A 23,858-nucleotide genomic window follows, 5' to 3' on the forward strand; every position below is an offset into this window, starting at 1 on the left:
ACTAGACAAACAGTTACAACTTACAGTGTCAATCATGTAGAATACAGTATATCCTTTCTAGTGTTAAACTATGGGGGCATACCACACATACCACTCTGTATTTCCCAGGCGATCGTTTCCGTGAGGTCTTATATTCTCGGACTTGGTGCCATGTTCATTCGCTCTTGCACTGGCAGCGGAGGAGATGCAGCTGGTTCATATCGGTAAGGTGCAGCCCCACGATAACGTTCTGGTTCATCGGTTGCCTCTCCCTCCCCATCTTCCCCTTCAACTTCATGTGACTCCTCTTTTTCTCCGCTATCGTCAGAGCTACAGTCTTCTTCATCATCATCATCATGTTTACCCATATAGGGGAAGACATTATGCTCGAGGTACCAGGTATTTGTGCAAGCTAACTTAGTGATAATGTACGTGGTACTAATGCGTACATGTCGACAGTCAGTGGGTCGACCGGGAGCGCACATCCCGGGCCCGGGCGCCGGGCCTGGCCGGGCTAGCTAACGTGTACGCGCGTGTACCAAGCTAGTAATCTAAGTGCTAGTGCAGAGCGGCGTCTGCTAACTGAGCACAACTCCGTGCTTATACGTCATCAATCGGTTCAGGGGTGTTGGTCACGTGACATATTTTTTCGCAAAAACTGCAACGAGGTCCTCCAAAAATGTGATATTTGGGGGAGTTTCTAGAAGCAATAAAAACCGGAACGACACTGAAAACATATTTACATTGATAATCATGACATATATTTTACATTTCTTTTGCATATTAAAAAATTTTGCAAGCATTTTATTAGGTCTTTAATTTTACACCTGTCAAGCATGGTCTTTGTGGTATTGTTCTCACTGACATGCCTTGTCCCCCATTTCATGGCCAAGTACAGCAATTTCTGTTCTTATCTTACCATTGTGCAATGATAGGTACATGTACATATGTAGTCGTGTGTGGTCCAAAGAGCAAGTGAAAACAGGAACAGGGCTGTGCCTTACTGTGAGAAAACAAGAGGGCTGAGATAATAAGTGACAGAAGACACTCTTCATGTGGTTTTTACTTCAAGTAAAGGTTTGCAGTGCAAAGTTATCAGCTATTAGATTTAAGATTTGATTTCTTTCAATGGGATGAACATCATACTTAACTATTAATTGACGTGCTATCTTTCTACAAAAGAAGAATACACTGGGCTTCGTTGAGGCAGCTGAATGTTGCCTTGACACGTTAAAGAACATGAACTGTAAAACAGGAAGGAACTGCTACATTTCCGTGCCAAACCACACGGTTTGCTGTTAGCCGAGTCCAGGACATGCATGGTGTCCCTGGATGATTGGGAGAGTTGTAATCCTTGCACAATATAACCAGCTGTGGGGAAAGTCTGCAAAAAGTTTCAGACGGATGTTTTATCTTTTGCAATAATTGTTTGAACTAGCACACAGCATCTTGAATAGCATTCAAAGAAAGGAAAAGCAATTCTCCACACAAAGCAAAAGATGGAAGAAAGGCAATGTGTTGTTGGTCTTTGTTTATAGGCGGGGGCGGACATCCGGGCATTTTCAACATGGAGCCCTAGTAACCGACCCGGCCGATGAAAACAAATGCGTAGCGACCGTACCTTAGTGCAGCGCTCAGCAATGCATCGCATGCATAATACACGCACGGTACATGCATAATGCACTGCACTGAATGAACGCTATACGCTAGTGTGCTATTATCGGTTATTTTTGTACAGCTTTCTGACATTTTTACTGCAGATTCGTACATCATTTCATCGTTTGTTTCACATCCTCACAATGCCTCGAAGTTGTGTTGTGTTTGGCTGCCATAATCATAGTCTAATGTTGGACAAAAAACAATCTTTCTTTGAACTTCCAAAACGTGATCGCAGTCCAGAAAGAAGGAACCGGTGGTTAGCTGCTATCAGCCGGGAGAATGAAGACGGATCCCACTGGAGTCCAGTGAAGTCAAGGACGATATGCTCTGAATTCAAATTACTGGAAGTAAATGATAACCGACTACTAACCAGGTGTACTCGTTAGGTACATGTACACATCGGCGAACTGAATGTCTGGCCACGACGTAGGGTCATTGATCCACGAGTCTGCGGGTACACGGTAGCCCGACCAGACGCTGTTAATACGCTACGCGAATACATATGTACAGCGGCGACTGGGCTGTGTATAGTTAGGTACACGGTAAGGACAAACTGCAAGGCCGATGGAGGACAGTTTAGTCTCGTATCTCTCCTTTGCTTCCCGTGAAAGTTTATCACAGTAATCGAAAGACATCTTATAATCTATGAAAGCATATTTTAACTGAAACAATGAACTAGATTCAGCGGTAAATAAAAGTGAAATGAACAGCATTAAACGCGACAGTAGTAACACAGCGTGAACTGACAGCTCCACTGTAGATCCACGTAAACTCCGTTTATGTGTGCTAATGAACGGTCCCATATATTGCAATTCGCGTATTGTATGACGGCATTGCATGCTCTGTTGCACGCTCGTTTGACGGCTATTGTTTTCATCGCACTAAGGGCAGCGAGTTCGTCGCTATGCGGAAGTGACGTCACTCCGCCCCCGCCTATAGTTGTTTTTGCTGGGGCTACAAAGTTTTACAGTGGGGGAATAGCAAGACTGACAATATTTGGAGAAAGTTGCAAGGAATGTACCCCTGCTGTGTGTATAGGTGTACTGGTCAATGGTCACATGCATATTACCAGTGTGCCATCATTTTGTACTGTAAACATCAATATTTTCTTGTGATTAATTTTTCACGTTGAGTGGCTCAAAAACATATTCGCTGGTTGTTGAATTTGCATTGCGCAACTGTCAACCCATTCACAATGTGCAGAGAAAATTGTGAAGATATTTTCACGGGATTTAGAATTCGTGCTAGCCAGAAGTAGCATGAAGTACACGAAAATTAATGTACCGCGAAAATGTCTGCGTTTTACAGTAGGCAGAATAAGTGGGTGTGTCCTCCACCACTGTCGTGCTAGCCAGAAGTAGCATGAAGTACACGAAAATTAATGTACCGCGAAAATGTCTGCGTTTTACAGTAGGCAGAATAAGTGGGTGTGTCCTCCACCACTGGCGTATGTACGTTGTAAGTGGTTGCAACTAGTAGCAACATGGTTCCAGCAGGCACATGATGCAATGCCACTTGTGCCATCATCTGCAACTACATGTAGTTGGCCACTGCATTCTCTCTAGCTCTCTAAAATCATTCACGGTCATTCTGAAATACTGTTTGGTATTAGATGTGCCATTTCTTGCTTCTCTCTTGTCACCTTGCTGCAATGGCTTTGATTGCATCTCATCTTATCAAGTTCAAGTCTGTTTTCTACACGTGCAGTCACAAGCATTTAAGTTTCATCATCCAAGTGCATGCACAAGCAGTCATGCATTTCATCCACACTTCACCTACAAGTACATGCTGTCTAGGCATAATAGCATGCACCTGTTGTATTCCTAACATGACTTTGGCCTCTGAGAGGTTTCTTTGTGTGAGTGTAGTCACACACTGATTTTGAAAGCAGAGGAATGTAAAAAGTACACTGCCTTTTTTTTTTTTTCATCAGGAACTTTGTGTGAATGGTGCGCAACATGAATCAGAACCTTTAAGGATGCTGTGGTAAAAATCAGCTCTTATGTGGTTAACCCTGGCTCCAGCTACAAGGAACTAGATAAAAACCTCAGACAAATCTGCATTTTAATGGATTCATTGTACTTAGAGTTTGTTTCCTCAGAGGTGAAAATAACCTCATATATGTCATAGACCCATATCAGATGACACAATAAAGGTACTTATTTCTGAAAGCCTCCAGTGAAAGAGTTTTCCAAATTATCAATTCTAACAGCTGATAGAGTCATCGTGTTGATATCACCAATCTTTCTTAGTTTTGGGCCATCAATGCCAACTTGTTCCGCCATAGATTGCTCATGATGAATAAATTTTCCTGTCACATTTTTGACCCATGTTTACTTAGAATGTTATTTCTATTTGAAAGGATGACAGAGTTCAGCTCTCTTTTATAATTGGTGTCATTTGAGTGATAAGGATTTTATACATTACTATAGTACAAGAGAGTACAATGTAAGTTTGTGATTATTTTATGTACTAGTATACATCTGGGGTGTTTCAAAAAAAAAAATTGAAGTTCATCTTAAAAGTGAAGATCAACTTAAAATCATGGTATGCCATTGCTTTTCTTTTTCAGTTTTATGTAGTGTTTTCAGAATCCACTTCGAATTGTTATCAAAATGTACAGACATATTCCTTTGTCACTTTATTTTTTGTATTGATGGCTGCATGAAAAAGTCTCAAAATGTTCCATTTTCATTAGGAAGGTAGAATCCATTGATAATGATAATAACAATAATTTTATTGTTAATAATAATAATGTTAATAATGATTAATAAACCGTATTTGTATCAGCGCATATCACAAAAATAGATTAATATCTCTATGCACATTGAAGGAAGGAACTGATAGAAATTGGGAAAATAGACATGATATAGAGAGAGAGGAGACAAAACAAGACAAAAAGTGACAGAGCTGCGACAAACATTGTTAAGCCTAGTCCACGGACATGTTAAAAAGATGTGTTTTCAACAAACGCTTTGTTGAACACATTAAAGGACAAGTTCACCTTCATTAACATAAGGATTGAGAGAATGTAGCAATATTAGTAGAACACATTATTGAAAGTTTGAGGAAAATCGGACAATCCGTTCAAAAGTTATGAATTTTTGAAGTTTTTGTGCAGTCACCGCTGGATGAGAAGACTACTGCAGTGTATGATGTCATATGCGTATAACAATATAAGGAAAATATAAAGAGAATTTCACAAAATTTCATGTTTTGAAAAAAGTACACATTCCCTTGACTCGTTACTGACATATGTTATGAGTAATATTATTTTCATTGCCTTTAGAAAGAGGCAAGTCAAGTGCTCTTTTATTATGCGAAAAAAGTGAAAATATGTTGAATTTTCTTTACATTTTCTTTACACTGTTGTACTCATATGACATCATGAGCCTTAGTAGTCTCCTCATCCAGCGGTTCTAATACAAAAATTTTAAAAATTCATAACTTTTGCATCGATTGTCCAATTTTCCTCAAACTTTCACTGATGTGTTCTACTAATATTGCTGCATTCTCTCAATCCTTATGTTTATGAAGGTGAACTTGTCCTTTTAAAGAAAACTGTACTGACATTTTCTAATTGTCTGATAATTCTAATCTACATTTTTTGATGCCTACTACTGGAAAGAGAGGATTGTAAAACCCAGGATAAGCCTGTAATGATTTTTTGAAAAAAATGAAAACGAGCAAGCCATGGAACGATCCACACAATTTGGCCTACGTCACAGGTGCTCTTGGTGCACAACTATGACATTAGCAAGACGAACTACATAATGCCAATTTACTGATGAAATCTCACACGAAGTACTGCAAAAGCTGTTATCTAGTATAATTGCAATATGGAGCTATAATAAACATGTTAAACAATATCTATTAATCTTTAAAAGTAATCTCTTCAACAGCTTTTTATTTAGATAAAACTTGTGGGGAAATTCCAGATAATGCAAAATGAAATTGGCATCGTTATCCGAACGTGCTGCCCATAGAAGACTGCGTGTAAGTAACGTTACGCATTGATGATGATCGAGCGATGGTTCGCCAGTTCAAACTATCTAACGTAGATGAGGGCTGAGTGAATCTAAATCCAAATGTAGATAGACTCTCTTCAACGGCTCGCACGATTTACGCTTAGTGAGATGAAAACGGTACCCAGTACACATAGACTCTGAAATACTAGAACCAGGACTAGGACTACTGAGCAGTCAAGGAGTAGGTTCTACGTGGCAGTCCAAGTTTTGATGAGTAGGCCCTACACTCACTCACCGTGGACATTGCAGCTGTAGGCCCTATGTGCACAGCGCTAATAAGGCACAGCGTAACGTTACATACCCCTGCTGCCAGAACTTGAAGAAAGTCCAGACGAAAGTCCAGACTCCAGATCTAGATCTGGACCCTTGTCCTGCAGGCACTGTTGTTCCTGTGCTGGATTTTTCAGGTAAGGTATCTGCTTTATGGATTTCCGATGTTTTGTAGTCGAGATAAATCTCATAGTGGTGTTATTTACACCAAGGACTAATGTTAGATCTAACAGTTTGTTTCAGTAGGCCTACTACAGTTCTAGGACCCATATCTCGGAAGAGTGGCCTGACCACGTAGATTCTAACACAGTGTCGCCGCTTCGCGATCCCAGCGCTGGTGTAGGTATAGTGCTAGCGTACTTCCGTATCCATGTAGATATCTCAAAATTCACCGTGCCAAATGGCACCAAACTCACAGGAAATACTTTATGATTCATATCCACCAGCTCACGTTAATTGGAAACAAATCACATGTCGGGAAGCGTGAGTGTAGATGTCGACTTTCCTGTCGGCGTCGCTAAAAATAATCTGCTCTACGACTAACACGAGTGATTGCGGCCAGGCCCTACCTAGAGTGTCTACCTGCTGCGCACGCACAGACTGAAGTTAGCCATTTAATATCATGAGACAAATCTTTCAAGTAATCGGGGGCAATAAATAAATTTACAAATCATTTGTGGTAAGTTGAATGAAAAATGTAGTTCCTATATCACACAAGTCGCAAAAATCATTACACTTTTGAGTTTAGTTCTCGCGTAAATGCCCCGTTGGCACAGTACTAGTCGGCTAACTTCAGTTCTAGATTGTGCATCTTGCGTTCGCCAAGATCTCTCGCGAAGAGTGAGTTTTTCTTGAGTGACGACTTGAAAGTCGACGTCAATATTGATACTTCTCGATTACTGATTTCGTTCAAATATAAGAGAATACTTTGAAATATGCTATGAAGTATATCCTGTAATTTTGGTGCGATTTGCTTTAGTGAAATTTGAGATATCTACATGGATAGAACAGTACACAAACGCCGCCTGCTAGCTAAATTAGGCCTAAGCGTCGTCTGCTACTCGATATGAATTAACGCACGCCAATGCGAGCACTTGAAATCAGTAATAGTGAGAGCACCTGTGACATCATAACATCCGGGCTCGTCAGCTCATTAGCATAATTCTCACCTAAAAAGTTCCATTTTTAACATTAAATTACGGACTTAATCGTTATGAAATTTTGATTCTATTTGCACCGCTGGGTCTTTTAGAATTAAAAGAACAACATATAAAAAAGTAAAAAACCGGTAAAATGCCCCTTTAAGAGACACATACAGCATACCATAGACATTAAGTTTCTAATAATTTGTAAGATTGACATAAATTCTTTGTGAAAACTGTGCTCCTTAACCCTTCGTGTGGTTAGAGTGCTTTGTGCGCTTTGAGTGCTGATTAGCACAAAACCCCCTCACAATAGCTTTTATACACACTGTCCAAAGTCCCTAGCACAGATCAAGGGTTCAGCCAGATCTTGCAATGAGATGTGAAATCAAACCTGTTACAAACATAGGGAATTCAGTGCATGTTGTTGCATCAGACTTTAATTGCAGTTCCACTCCATTTCCAAGTCTACTTTAATAGAGTGAAATCATACAAGCAGAATGGTAGAAACTTCATTAACATCAGACTTGTCAAGAAGAGAAAACTCTAAGATCTTGATATTGTGCCACATGTTTTTATGAAAAACAATGCAAGTTCGATATTGAAGGTGATAATCTGGTAAGTCTCCCTTTGATCCGCACACAAGTCTTTACTGAATTTCATTTGTTGTAAAGAAATCATGAAGAAGGGTTGCATGTTCTTTGTCACTTTATCGTTGTATTTCAAAAATCAAGCAATGATGTCTTGTAGAGATAAAGTTATAGTTGCCATAATATTTTCAACCAAAAACTTCATAATTGCAGTATTTATGTGTAGAAACCAGTTTATAGGGAATCAAGGGGTGCTGACATCATTCCATCATTTAATACTGTAAAACGAGGAACGTTCACATGCATTTTGATTTTGCGAATTTCGCGAGTCGCGAAATTAAAATGCACGCGAAAGTTCTTGTCTACACTGTATGCATTGAATGCCAGTGGCATTTTGCGAAAATTTCATGCCGCGTAAAAGGTCGTCGGCTCCAATTCATGAAAAATTCATACCACGGATATACAGCTGTATCATGTTTTACAATATTCGTTGTTTTAAAAACCAGTGGCACTGTTTTAATAGTGAAACATGTGAAACTTGAAGATTCCACCACTTTCCTGGAACTTCATGTCAGTTTTTACTGCTGTTAATACTTGGTTATACTCCTCAAACAAGGAGTGGCTTTGCACTTTAAGCTCTGCATGGTTTTATTTGTGTGGGCCATGCTGAATCATTTCTTTAAGGGATGGTACAGTATTGGTGGAGATGAGAATTGGGCTTTTAAATTTTTGTGAGATAACAAGAAAACACTTATGAAATAGTACAGAGCATACCATTGTAAGAGGAATTCAAAGTTTATTTGATGAAAATCGGGTTTGGCATGACTGAAACATCCAAAAACAAAGTAAAACAAAGCGATCGTAAAAAATTGTGGGTCCCACACTTATTAGAATCGCTCTGTTTTGGATATCTCAGCCATTTCAAAACCAATTTTCATCAAATAAAGGTTGAATTCCTCATAGAAAGACATGCTCTTGCATATTTCATAAGAGATTTCTCATTATCTCACCAAAGAATGATAGAAACCTGAAATTAGGTGTCAACCAAAACTATACAATCCCTTTAATCTGTGTGTAGCAAGGCAGTCACCTACACTTTTGTAACTAGTGGCAATGCTGAGATGGAGTAGCATGGATATTGCCAATGGTAGCTTACATAGAAACCTGATGCACCACCAGTCAAATATTTTCATTAGACTCTTTGCCAATATTTCAGGTCATCCAATATCCTCCACACTCTAACAAGCCCTGCAGACTCCTTGCAATGGTACTAAAAGAATATCATATCCCTTTATTCAAATAAAAAAGTGTTCTCATCTGTAGTGAAGATAAGCATCAGGTGGATACAACATGCAATCTCAGTAGAAGCCGTGCCAAGTTTCAGGGTATTCTAGCTGGCGTGGATCATGCTTTTTGTTTGGTTAACAGACCAATTTCATGGTAGATAGGGGGTTCATTTACATCTGGGAGTTCGTGGACATATTAGCACTGGACATTAACGGAATGATAGGAGGAGAAGAAGAAGGAAAAGAGAGCAATGTGTCAAAGATAATGGGTTACAAGCATCCAGTGTTATGATTATTGACATTGTCAATATTACTCTATGTATAGTGTAATGTACATGTGATTTTTCTACGAACAAGGCACAAGTTCCATGTCCATGATTGCCGCTATATATATGTTCCAGATAATAGAGTTGTTTTGTGTGTTTGTATTTTTGCGCTGTCTTTCTCTTCCCTATGGCAGTGTTGTGTAGGAAGACATTCAGTTGAACTGCATTGCAAAGTTCTGTTGTATATTATGATAACCATTGAATGTGGGAATGATGTTCATGAGTGCAAAAGTGAAAACAAGGTTTGTTTACATAGTGCATGTAAGTGTTATCAGAACCTATGTAACCTTTCTCTAGTCATGTTTGCCAAAAATATATTTCTTGACTATTATCTTCTGTATTATTTTGGCTCAGGCTTTTTTTTTTCTTTTTAACCATTTGATCCTGCAACAAAAAGATATTAATAAAATTAATTGTGAACATTTTGATAACACTGTGTAAGACCCAAATTTAGAAGTCGAAGGTTTGTTTACACATGTTTTATTGTCAGCAAACTACGTGATCGTTTGCAGTTACAGTTCATGTGCACTGTCCTTTCTACCACGTTGTGTAGCTTTGGCTCAGACTTCTCTGGCTCAGGTTTCCATTTCACCATGCAATATTAAAAGAGAGATGGATATATTACATGTGTGCAGAAACATTTTTTTTTTTTTTGAAATATAAAGCAATATTTTTCCATTTCATGACTTTTGTGAGTTACAGGTGATCATTATTTAATGTAATTTTTCATTTCATTGTAATATTTCACCTTTTTCTGACATATCGGTGGAAACTGTAAAAGTTTTCTTCATGTTTATATTGAGTAAAGTCTGAAATATGTTGTGATCCATTAAAACAGATCACATTTCAGCCACAGTAACAACAACAGGATTATCAACACCACCGTAAAGCATATGCCACTATATCAGGAAATGATTGTGAATCCTTGATTCCTGGATGGATGATTTTGGCTGTGCATGTCCTAAACTGGATGAGATTGATATGCATCCCACCCCACCCATAATGCCATATTATGTTAACAGACAGCCATTTTGATTGAAAGATTATTATTGAAACGTGATTAAAGTAGCCACAAATTCACAGGGCAAAGAGAGCATGATGGTGACTAATGCCAACACTATGCTGCATCAATAATATCCTTAATATTAATTTCATTATCATTATTATTGTTAGCAGCATGCTTACCAGAATCTGTTTGAGTCTGTTCTTCTTAATGCCATAACTATAAAAGCTGTTTGTCAGTTTGAATTGCAAGCTGTCAGGCACACAACTGCTATTAACGGCATTCCAATCTACCAATGGCATTCCATCTGTTCATTTGATGTGAACCCAGTGGTGAACTAATGATCCATGGAGTGGGTCTTAATCACATTAAGGGTGTTTAAAAGTGATGTGGGATATAAAATGATGTGGGATATAATGCTTGAGGGATATGATATCAGTGTTGAGTTTCCAAGCAGTGTATGACTGTAGTCATTACCAAGTGCATTCTACCTTCTTGGAATTACTGTTTTGAGAAAACAAACCTCCAATTATGGCAGATGTTCATGGGTACTGTTTTGCTATTTATCACCACCAGAATCACTGATAGGTTGTGGTGCAGCTGTGTTAACATGTTTGTTTATGAAGAATATATTTTAATGCATGCACTTCTGTTGCCACTGAGTCCTTGATTATTCTCTGTTGTCTGAGCAGTTGGAAGAGTGTGGAGAAAAGAATTATTTAGAGATTAGAAAACAGACACATGTTCATGTGACAGAATGATATGGTCTACATGTACAGGGATGGCCTTTGCTTGGATGAAATGTGTACTCCCTTTGAAAATTGATCATTAAATCTGTATTAAATCAGTGTCTTTTATTAAAACTGGATTGGAGTTATTGGAATGTGAAAATAGTTAATGGTGACTGTGTGATATTGCAACTGATTGGCAAATTGCCCTACATCAACGTAAATAAGCACTGCGGACATAAATAAGCATCATTTGTGATAGGACACTGGAATTACACTTTGAGGAATACCATTGGTCAGGGGTCAATAGTTGGTTGAATTCTGAAATTTCATTGAAACACTTCAATTGTAGTAGAACTCAATGATATTCAAAGTTTCTATTAGTAATGTGAAGTAAAGCAATTATTAATCAGAGTTAGGACAGATAACAAAGTTATAAGTCCACATTCAGTGTAATAACTTACAAAATATATTGAGATAATTTCATAAGCATTGCATTTTCAGGATTGTAGGATTTGGTCCTGTTTTGTTTGAAATCTTGTTTTATCAAAATACTTTGATAACAATGATATCTGAATTGCTTCTTGTTTCTTTCATTTCTCTCTGCTACAGTTGCCCCGGTGATGACAGTCTGGACAGTGTTATCAGGAGGTTTGTCCAAGCCAAAGAGGTCAACCACAAAGGTCAAGGCATCTGGGTGACCCTTAAAATGCTGCATGGAGAGGTCAAACAGGTGGGCAAGGACCTTCCATGTCCCAGAGTGGTCTTGAAATACTAATGAGATGTGATATACTGTACTGATACTGTGGCTCTGACAATGATATATCACTTAGGAAGCTCTACAGGGCTAGTGTTGTTTTTATTTGCTTTGAGTTTCTTTTTCTTTTTTAGACCATGAAGGAGAGTATAGATTCTCTATAAGAACTAGAGATGAAATCTTTACCTGGATGAAGGTCTGACTTATGAAGTATTGAAACGTACGAGGTTACTGTGTTTGGTAGAATCAGTTGCTTTAACTTTTCTCTCATTTTCTGTTTCTCCATCTGTCTCTCTTTCTGTGCTCTTTTGCTTTTAAAGGAGATTGAAACCCAAATGTATGTACAAAGATGTATATGTGGACTACATGATCACAGCAATATAAGTGGAAGACATCAGCAAAGTTTTAGGAAAATTGGACAATTCTTTCTGAATTAGTTTTGGCACAGGCGTCTCTGGATGCGAAGACTATAACGCTTTGTGATGCCATGTCTGGACAACAATGTGGAGAAAAATATGAAGAGAATTCAACATGTTTTCTAGCTTAATGAAAGAGCACTTGACTTATGTACCTCTTTTAGCAAGCTGAGGAATGATATTACCCTTAGCATATGGTAGTAACAAGTCAAGGGAATGTGCACCTTTCATAAAAAATGAAATTTTGTGGAATTCTCTTCACATTTTCTGCATATCTTTGCACATAATTATGGTACATGTACTTGATATCGTGATTGTCTTAGTCTTCTCATCCAGTGGATGCTGCAACAAAACATACGCATTCATAACTTTTCAATGGCTTGTCCAATTTTCTTCACGCTTCGCTGGTGTGTTCTACTAATGCTATTGCATTACCTCACTTCACGTACATGTAAATGTTCAGGTTTCATTCTCCTGTAGGCATTAAATCTGACATCATGTTTCAGACATATCTGTCAGCCAGACAGAATCAAAATTTTCTCAGACCACAGGCAGCATGAATTGATGTTGATTACTACTTCTATTTTGAATATGAACATCCAGCCGTATTTTGTTTTTTGTTTTCAAGCGGGGAAGATGTCAGGGGACAGAATTTTATGTGATCTCATAGGAATCTGAAGAAAGTGATCATCCTGGACAATTTGCCGACTTCTTGTTTGAAATCAGCTTCCTGTAGCCTTACCACTATTTCAGCAAAAGGCTGTCTCATAGAATTATGATTGATGCAACCATTACACTTGTCAGACCTTCGTTGATGAGTGCCATCATAAAATGAATTGTCCAGGTACTCTGTCATGCATAGTCAACAATCCTTGTTCAATTAAACCTTGTTGTTGATCAGGTCATTCTCTAGTTCGAAAAACAGGAAAGTTGCTTGGAGACCACACAATTCCACCAAGGCAGCTTATAGTAGATAACCTGCACTCTTTTCTTTCTATAACCTGTACCATTTTCTTTTCATGAATGCATGAGACGTTTGTATTGTTTGCTCTTCATAGATATGTTGTATTATAACATTGCTGAATTTGTGATGAATGATATGTTTACCACTCTTGTCAAGACTTCTTCTTGTTATGATGTTAGACAGCTGTTGAAAATTTATGGCCTCGTGAAAGTAACTCCAATGAGGTAAAATGCCTTACATACCATAACATGGCAATTTGAGGAGTAGAGAGCTGTACAGTCTCTCTCACACACAACTTCCTTCTTTTCTGTGTTGCAGGTCTATAAAGAGTATCCACACCTGCTGGATAGCAAGACAGCTGTTTCAAGGAAGATGGGTTTCCCTGAAGTCATTATGCCTGGTATGATAGAAACATGTTTCATTCTCATCATGGTTTAAAGGGATGGTCTAGTTTTGGTTGAGCTGGGGATTCAGATTCCATTCTTTTGTTGTTGAGATAATGAAAAATTACTCATATGCAATATTCAGGAGCATACAATTCTAAGAGGTATTAAAAGTTTGATGAAAATGGGTTTTTAAATGGCTGCATTCCATGATATATGAAGAAAAAGTTTTGAAGGGAACTCTGCTTTAAAACAAACCACAATGTTTAAAATTGTGATTGTTCAATCCTCTCATGTTATATTTGCTATTCTGTTATGAAAAAAAAAATGCAGTCATTAGGTTGTACACAAATTCCACATCCATTTTGACATGTAGTATGCATAGTCTCAAACAAATTTCTGTGAATGAATTTTATTGAACATTTTGTTAGTTTATGTAATGAAATAAAATTGTGAATTGATATAGTCAATGTCACAAAGTAACACAGATAGTTCTCCCACTATTACATGTATCTCGCCTGACCCCCCCCCCCAGAAAAACAATAACAAACAAACAAGATTATGCTTTCAGTAATGCACATGTGTTTTAAAGGTACAAGTCATAATTTGCTCAAAGTGAAAGCAAAAAGGAAAAAAAAATGATATATAATGCATACAGTGAAAAGACAAGATACAGAATGTTTTGCTCTTTAATTACTACTACATATGTTACATATACCCAGTTACATTCAGCGCATTGTATGATGCCATTTGCTTCAAATGCAGGTCTATTGCTGTATGAGAGAAAAAAAGAGTAGCAATTAGCATGACTAATGTGGACGCTGTGTTGAGAAGTTGATGCCTTCTTATTCTTTATTATCTTTAGCTGATAAGGGTCATCAAAATTAATGCCTGCATTGTTAATTGTACAAACCATTTGATCTGAATACACACTCGTGAAATTTTGCATTTTCTTTACATATGCCATATGTGGTAACCATTTAAAGCATAACAAATCCCAAAGTGCATCTGCCTTTGGACTTTCAGTGTGCTGGTCTGAATATGATATGAATTAGCTTCCTTCAAAAAAAAAAAAAGACTTGGTGTGAAAAGTCATAAACTGAGATGCTTTTAAAAATGCACCTTAGAATTTGTTCATGAGGTGTAGTGATATCCTTGGTAGTTGTGTCTCCTGTCTTTTAATAGTATAAAAGACTCCAAGACAATCAATTTGTACCAAACAGAAAGTGTCACTATTAAACTTACTATATGATTTTCCATTTCCATTACCATTTTGTTTTGGTTTTTGTCCCCGCCGAACGAGTTCGAGCAGGGGACTATGAAACGGGCTCCGTACGTGTGTGTGTCCGTGTGTCCGTGTGTCCGTCCGTGCGTCCGTGTGTCCGTCCGTGCGTCCGTCCGTGCGTCCGTGTGTGATCAAAATGTTCAAAATGCTACTCCTTCGCCATTTCTAACCCGATTTTGATTCTGTTTGCTTTATATGATAGCACTACATGGGAGCTTTGAAACTTCTATAAAGAATTTCAGTTGTGACCTTTGACCTTGACCTTTGACCTATATTGTACATTTTGCTTCAAAATGCTACTCCTTCGCCATTTCTAACCCGATTTTGATTCCGTTTGCTTTATATGATGGCACTAGGTGAGGGCTTCAAAACTTCTACACAGAATTTTGACCTTTGACTTCTTTGACCTTTGACCTTGATTTTTTGCCTATATTGTACATTGGCTACAAAATGCTACTCCTTCGCCATTTCTAACCCGATTTCGATTCCGTTTGCTTTAGATGATGGCACTAGGTGAGGGCTTCAAAACTTCTACACAGAATTTTGACCTTTGACTTCTTTGACCTTTGACCTTGATTTTTGACCTAAATTGTACATTTTGCTACAAAATGCTACTCCTTCGCCATTTGTAACCCGATTTCAATTCCGTTTGCTTTAAGTGATGGCACTTGGTGAGGGCTTCAAAACTTCTACACAGAATTTTGACCTTTGACTTCTTTGACCTCTGACCTTGATTTTTGACCTGTATTGTACATTTTGCTATTAAATGCTACTCCATCGCCATTTCTAACCCGATTTCGATTCCGTTTGCTTTATGTGATGGCACTAGGTGAGGGCTTCAAAACTTCTACACAGAATTTTGTCCTTTGACTTCTTTGACCTTTGACCTTGATTTTTTACCTATATTGTACATTGGCTACAAAATGCTACTCCTTCGCCATTTCTAACCCGATTTCGATTCCGTTTGCTTTATGTGATGGCACTAGGTGAGGGCTTCAAAACTTCTACATAGAATTTTGACCTTTGACTTCTTTGACCTTTGACCTTGATCTTTTTACCTATATTGTACATTTTGCTACTAAATGCTACTTCCGGCGGGGACATATATTACGCACCGCGTAATTTCTACTTTTCCTTGTTTGTTGTTGTTATTGTTGTTGTTGTTGTTGTTTTTTTTGGGGGGAGGGGTTTTGGTGAAACAGTGATATCCCAGAATTCCTTGAGTCCATCTTAAATAAATTCCCCTTTTTTCTTTTTTTATGTACAGGTGATGTGAGGAATGATGTGTACATCACCCTCCTACAAGGTGACTTTGACAGGGGGACGCGACCAAAGGCACGCAACGTGGAGGTCAACGTCTCGGTCTGCACAGAAGAAGGCAAAGTCTTGGAGGTAGGCCACACTGACTTTGTGCATCCTCAATGTCAAAGGTTAATGGAGCTTATGGATCAAGAGTGCTAGTTGAAACTTCAGACATCAAATGCCTGGAAGGTTCTTATATGCTGCATATTTGCAATGGCTAATTACCTGCACTGCACGTGCAACAGCAGACTATTAAAGGTAGGGGATACCTTTTACAGACCTCCCAAAATGCAGCAAAACATTAAATATGAACCTCAGGGGACTTGTTTTGGCCACTGCTGAGAAATTTGGAAGTCAACAGTTATCTACAATTTGAATAATGCACAAAACTCAACTACTCAGTAGTTCTGTGTGTCAGCCACACTTAAGCCTTTTTTTTTTGCAGTCTTCTGTATTTTTTATCTATAAACACAAGTATAAGAGCTGATGTAATAACATAATAGAGTGTGTGTCAAGAATGTATATAGAAATGTTTGTAAGTTTTGATGAACTTTCTTCACAAAATATACATGATGGACACACATGCAGTGCATGGGTCTGCAAAGGTAGCCTAGTAATGTACTGGAATTTACGGTGAGCCCCGAAAAAAATTCAATTCAAAATCTAACGGTCAATAAAAATGTACTAAATGTTACCTTCCACTTTCAATACTTTATGGGAGTTTCTAAAATGATACTCTCTTCAACATACCACTGTATTTATACAACTCTTCATTTGAGGCATGCAAATGGGATTCCCTACCTTTAAAGGTGGATGAAGTGTATGAGATAAATTTCACTTGTGCATGCTGTCAAATCTATTTGTATCATGAAACCAAATTAAAACACTTGTTATCATATCAAGTACTTACTTAGGTGAGAGCACATTAGTGTATGAAACTCTTAACAATTACATGTGAACGAGTGCACGTTACCCTCTGTGATGGACAGGATCTAAGTCTGGTAAAGTGGTCAGTGCCATGCATTCATTGGAGGAGGGTGTCTGATATCATAGCTAAACCATGAAACAAAGAAGTGAGATTTGATTTTGTGTCGTCTGACCCAAGGGTGAAACTTGGCAAGACTAGTAGTTACTATATGTGTTAAGTATCTCATCTTATCACATCTACATTGGAGATATGGATGAGAAACTCTATAATGAAAAACTATACAGATTATTTAAGACATAAATCATTTGTGCACTTGTTATGTGCAGTAAGGTTTTACAGCTTTAACAGTGATTGATTTGTTCCAAATGCATTGTGCAGTGTATAGTGGTTGAAGTACCCTTCACATACGTGTATATAACCAGATGTACATGTACGATGTATGTTTATATATGTGTATTCTAGTTGTCACTATTGTTATTGTTATTGATAGAGTTGTTAGCTTCATTGTTATGAGTACTACAACTACTACATCATGTGATATAAATTTATTTAATGTGCTTTTGCTTGTCAGAATGCCATTTGTACAGCTTCTGGTGAGCCACCGGCCAGCACCTACAGGTCTGTGGTCTACTACCAAGTCAAGAGCCCCAAGTACCATGAAATATTCAAGGTATGTGAGAAGCAGCAACAACTACCAGCTCTTAGAAACCATTACTTTTATTTGTTTTTGGACGGTTATTTCACATGACAATCGTACTCACAGTTCAATCTGTCAAACCATTTTGATATATCATCATTCTTTTGAATTGATCTGCACTCATTTGTGCTGCAAATATAGTGAAGCTTTCAGTAATTATTTATCCTAATATGTACCTCATCATCTCAAACTGCATTTATCAAGTTGTGAAACACTCAGCAACACATTTGTATAATTGTGTCTGCCATTTGTCTTATGCACACTATATTAATGATCATATACAGTCACTGCTGTGAATCTATGATGCAGTGCTTAAGTAATTCAACTTGTCAATTTAAGCTGATTTATTTTGCTTTGCACACATACACACACACACACACACCCTCTCTCTTGGTATCTATATTATGTAACTGTCTCTCTCTGTCTTTCTATATCATTAGTATATTGATTATACCCCTGCCACACGTAGTGTGAAGGGGTATATACAAGTAGGAATCACCGTGATGTTGGTCGGGCAGTTGGGCGGGCGGGCGGGCGGTCAGTCTGATGCAAAATCTTGCGTCGCGAACTCCTCATACAGTTTTGAAGCAATTTAAATGAAACTTAGGGTAAATGATGATATTGAGGTATAGATGTGCAAGACATGTTTTTTGTGTTTGTCGGACAATGTGTTGCCATGGTAACCATAATTTTAACCAAACCTTGTGGATTGAATAACTTCCATAGTATTTGAGCAATCAGTTTCAAAATTGGTATCTATGATGATCTGTAGGTGTAGTTATGCAAGACACTCTTTGTGTGTAGTTGACAAAGCGTTGCCATGGTAACCGCATGTTTTCTTCGAAATCTTGTGGAGTGAACAACTTCCACAGTTTTGAAGCATTTGAAATCATTATGGCCTTGAGGCATAGATGTGGAACACATAATTTTTGTGTTTGTCGGACAAAGCGTTGCCATGGTAACCATAATCTTACCAAAACCTTGTGGATTGAATAACTTCCACATCATTCAAGCAATTAAGGTCAAATTTAGTATGTATGATGATCGGGAGGTGTAGTTATGCAAGACACCAATGTGTTAATGTAAGAAAAATGTGTTGCCATGGTAACCACTCATTTTTGTATCAAATTGAATCGTTTAATCTGTTATGGTGAAATTTGGTATGTATGATGCTCTTTAAGTGTAGTTTTGCAAAACGTCCTTTGTATTTGTATTGGACAATGCGTTGCCATGGTAACTGCATTTTTTTTTTTCAAATCCTGTGGAGTGAACTTCTTCCACAGTTTTCAAGCTCTTGAAACCAAATTTGGTAGGCATTATGGCCCTGAGGTATAGATGTGGGACACATAATTTTTGTGTTTATCACACAAACCATTGCCATGGTAACCACAATTTTACCAAAACCTTGCAGATCGAATAACTCTTCCATCATTCAAGCAATTAAAGTCAAATTTAGTATGTATCATGATCTAGAAGTGTAGTTTTGCAAGACACCAATGTGTTAGTTTAAGGAAAATGTGTTGCCATGGTAACCACTCATTTTTGTATCAAAATAAACCATTCAAGCTATGAAGGTCAAATTTGGTGTGTATGATGGTCTTTAAGTGTAGTGATGCTGGGGGAAAGCATGTTTCCATTTGCTGTAAGTTTTATACTCAGTGTCAACTCTGTAATTGTACAGTAAACTAAAATTATTCTGTTTCCAATTCGACAAGTGCACAAACTTGGTATTAACGTCATTGCCCTCATGACATCACATACTGTAAAGCAACACTAGGGGCGGGGGTATTAATCACCGTCAGTGAAAATTCTAGTTTGTCTTTGTATTGTATCTATCTCTCCATCCATCTGTCTGTGCTGTCAATCTATCAGTCTATCCAAATGTCTATCTGTAAACACTTTCAAAACATCTGCATGCATAAAAATCACTCAAATATTGCAAGAGAGGTATTTCATGAGCTCTCATTTGGAGACTTTTTTTTTCTTCTCCTGTGAGAGCTCTCCTTTGGAGACATTTACTATGAGCTTCCTTGTGGAGACATTTTATAAGTGTAGGTTTGAATATTAATGTTTGAACTGCTTTTAAAAATGCTTCATGTGATATAAGTATTTGGAGCAAATCATATTTCAATAAGGCTCCCTGTATTTATATATTTATTATCAATTTTTTTCCATAACAACGACGACAGCAAAGATGTCAACTGTGTTTTCTATGTCAAAGTGACCAACAAGTCGAATTGTTATTTCATCCCTATCTGTGGTGTCCAGGTGGCTATTCCTATTGACCAGTTCTGTAAGCCCAATACTCATGTCCGCTTTACGTTCAGGCATAGATCGGCCACAGAAGGTATGTATGCTCAGGCTTCATATTGATAGATTTAATAGATAGTGTAGATCGAACAAACAATTAAGAGTTTAAATAAAAGCAAATAAAATGCAAGGAGTTTTATGAAAGTCAAACTTCAAGAAAGGAAAGTTACTTAGTGAGAATGACACCTGTTTCACAAAACAGTTGAGTAATTTGCAATCATGCATTCAACTGAGAAGAAGTTTTGGTGTCTTTGCCACAGAACTGTGCTGTTGGTATGAACTGCCCCCCCCCCCCAAAAAAAAAAAAAAAAAAAACCAAACATATTTATTATGCAGTTTATTCTTTTGGTCAATCGTATAGTAGCTCAAAGCCCCCTCCCCTTTGAAAGCCATCATCACCAAGTTGTTAACCGCAACAATTTGAAGAGGGTGCGATGCATCATCTTTCTTTAATTTTGATAGGTAAATTTGGTAAGAAGACTTGTATGCCAGTTAGTGAGAGTCTAGACCCTAATCCTAAGTCCTTGGAGAAAATAAAACAGGAGCAATTGTCACAGGAGCAAATGTCGTGTCGCCATTTCTGGTAAATTATTATTTTAGTCTTGTAAGGCATGTTACTATGTAAAAATGTTTGTGTTGTTTTCATGCATGATGAATGGCAATAAACTTGAAAAGAATTGACTGTCATTGTGCCACAAGTTGTTTTCTTGCCTCTACACACAAATGACAGTGCATGTCCATGTTGCTTTGTCCCCAGCCAAAGACAAGCAGGAGAAATATTTTGCCATGGCCTACCTCAAGCTGATGACAGACATCGGCACCACTATAACCAATGGCACACATGAGCTGGTCATTTACAAGGTTAGAAAGTTTCTTTGTTGTCAAATGGTCTCATCTCTATTACGGTCCATTCACCCATCTCATGCGATGCATAAGTCTTAACCTCCAACATCAGATTCCCTAGCCCCAAAAGTCATCAACGAATGTCAGGTATAACTATAATGCCTCTGGAAAGTTTAAAAATCATGTTCATTTTGTCAGTGGTAGTGGAGTATGGACCCGAAGGATACATTTCAATTGACTTCCCACCTGCTAGTTATGTAGATACTGGCTGTTTGTGTGTTTCTGTATGTCTGTGTGTTAAAGGGACTGTACAGTACTGGTTGAGGTGGGGATTCATGTTTTGAACATTCCTAAGTGAGGTAATGAAAAGCCTCTTATGAAATATGAAATAGCATGTAATTTTAAGAAGGATTCAACGTTTATTTGATGAAAATTGGTTTTCAAATGGCTGAGATATCCAAAAAAGTGCTAATAATAGGCGACATGCCACAACTTTATTAGGATCTCTTTGTTTCACCTTGTTTTTGGATATCTCAGCCATTTCAAAACCGATTTTCATTGAATAAACTTTTGATACCCCTTAGAACTGCATGCTCTTTGACATCTCATAGAGTGGTTTCTGAATATCTCGCAAAACATTAAAAGCTAAATCCTCACCTCGACCAGAACTGTACACACCCTTTAATGTATGTAAGACAGACAAGACAATAATTTATGGTGTTCCCTTCCTCCCCTTTCCACTTTTTATTCCCTCCCATCCAAGTGTGACAAGAACATGGAGTCGAACACGACATACCTGAATATGCCATCGATCAGGAATGAGCTGAAGGCCTTTGAGGAGAAGCACCAGAGCCACGCCTCCCAGCACCAGAAGGGACTCTCTATTAGCAGCAAGGACACCTTTGTCCTTTCCACTGTCGTGTGCTCCACCAAGCTGACCCAGAATGGTACAACTTCTAAATTGCATCCCCCTGCTCCCCTCCTCCCCCCCCCCCCCAACCTTCTGCATATTAGGCAGGGAAAACAACTCACTTAATGTGTGGTGTACACCTTGCTATACATGGCATATGTGAAATTCTTTGTAGTAATTGTAAGATACATAACCCCAATCCTTCAAGATCTCCACTGGCTTCCTATAAGGTATCGCATCCAATTCAAGATTCTCCTCATCACTTTCAAAGCACTACATGGAACAGCCCGCACTACATTACAGAACTCATAACCTCATACAAGCCGTCTAGATGTCTCCGATCCTCTGCTCGAAACTTACTTGTCGTACCCACCATGTGAACAAAGTCTTATGGGGAAAGGGTTTTTTCTTTTGCCGCACCTACTTTATGGAATTCTCTGCCAGACCCACTGAGAAGTCAGATGTCAACAGACAATTTCAAGCAAAAACTCAAAACTTATCTATACAAAGTAGCCTATGATTGTTAAATTTGAAGTCATTAATGCAGTTATCTCAGTAGTACTGGCAACTCTAATACATTGTGCTTAGTAATTTGTAATTTTTGTTGTATTTTGTATTATGGTATAATTTGTTTGTTTGTTTGTAAACCGCATTGAAATTCTTTTCAAATTTGAAATGCGCTATATAAGAATTTGTTATTATTATTATTATTACTCGTAAAATGCTCTCATCATCTTCATTCTCATTAAATTGCTATTGCTCTCCTGTTGTCATTATTTCACTTGTCAATTTTAAAATGATAGTTAATGATAGTGATGATAATGATAAAAATGATAATGATTACAGTAGCAGTCTCATTATGTTCATCATCAGCAGCATTATTGTCACTATCATCATTTGTATTATCAAGTAAGCCAAATGAAAGAGAGCCCCATATGTTAAGTGGCTTGATGTGCTTGTTGTATCTACAGTGGATTTACTTGGACTGCTAAAATGGCGGGCGGAGCCAGATAGCATCCGACAGAGTCTTGAGTACCTCATGAAGGTGGATGGGGAGGAAGTTGTCAAGGTAACTGCAGTCAGCAATGATAACTTAGACATGGAGACCCTGTTGCATGAACAAGAAATGTGACAATTACTTATGACGAAAATTTATCTTCAGAGGCTTTACAAGTAATGTCTTGTAATTGATATTCATGTTACTTTTTTTTTTAACTCTGATAATTAGACACAAAATGCAGCAACATTCTTCATATTTTTCCTATAGCCAAATAATGCTTGTACTAAGAAAACAACTTGGTTATAGTGCTGTACAATTCATATATTGGTGATGTTGTCAAGCTTCATATGTATATGTTTATAATAAACAATATCAATAAACAAGAATAAAAATAAATTGCATTCTGTGAAATATACAGCACAAATGGACTTGATTATGTTTGCATGTACATATCATTGGAACTAGGAAATACTCCACGCAGTGACATAAACGTGGAATTAATTCTGTCTACAAATTAGAGATCATGAGGCTGTGGGTGTGATATTAAGAGTGTTAATGATGAAGAATATATTTCTGCCCTGTTTCAGTTTCTACAAGACACTCTGGATGCCCTGTTCAGCATCATGGCAGAGAACCCACAGTCTGAAGAGTATGATAAACCCGTCTTCAATGCGGTGGTAAGTTTATACTTACAATGTTCTGTTACATATACATAAATGTATGTATCTCGTGATCCTTGTATAATAAGGTATGTAAATCTGTTTTCAAATGATTGATTGCCTTACATTGTCACTTGCCTTATTCGTACATGTTCAAGTGAATGCCTGTGATTTGTGCAATAATTTTGTATTGAATGAAATTAGATAAGAAATACTGAGAATGAAAAGTATGTGTTGTGGGACTGCTTTGCAGTGTGGGTAGATTGCATGCAAGACACAGAGATGAAAAAAAAATCAATAGGAGAATCAGTTTATAGAATAGCCAGTCATGTATTGATTACTCCTTCATATCATTTTCTCTTTTTGGAGTATTGATGTAGAGTTTAGAGATGT

General features: G+C 37.8%; 1 protein-coding gene across 1 annotated transcript in view; it reads left to right on the plus strand.

The window, feature by feature from the left end:
• LOC140241716 (dedicator of cytokinesis protein 1-like) overlaps window positions 1-23,858 on the plus strand; it is a 157,378-nt gene that overhangs the window by 76,086 nt on the left and 57,434 nt on the right. The window contains 9 exon segments of the mRNA XM_072321466.1: window positions 11,624-11,744; window positions 13,467-13,548; window positions 16,084-16,208; window positions 17,618-17,716; window positions 20,012-20,090; window positions 20,811-20,914; window positions 21,660-21,843; window positions 22,778-22,875; window positions 23,394-23,483. Of these exon segments, the coding sequence (XP_072177567.1) occupies window positions 11,624-11,744; window positions 13,467-13,548; window positions 16,084-16,208; window positions 17,618-17,716; window positions 20,012-20,090; window positions 20,811-20,914; window positions 21,660-21,843; window positions 22,778-22,875; window positions 23,394-23,483 (982 nt within the window).

Source organism: Diadema setosum, chromosome 18 (genome assembly GCF_964275005.1).
Source record: "Diadema setosum chromosome 18, eeDiaSeto1, whole genome shotgun sequence".
NCBI lineage: Eukaryota > Metazoa > Echinodermata > Echinoidea > Diadematoida > Diadematidae > Diadema > Diadema setosum.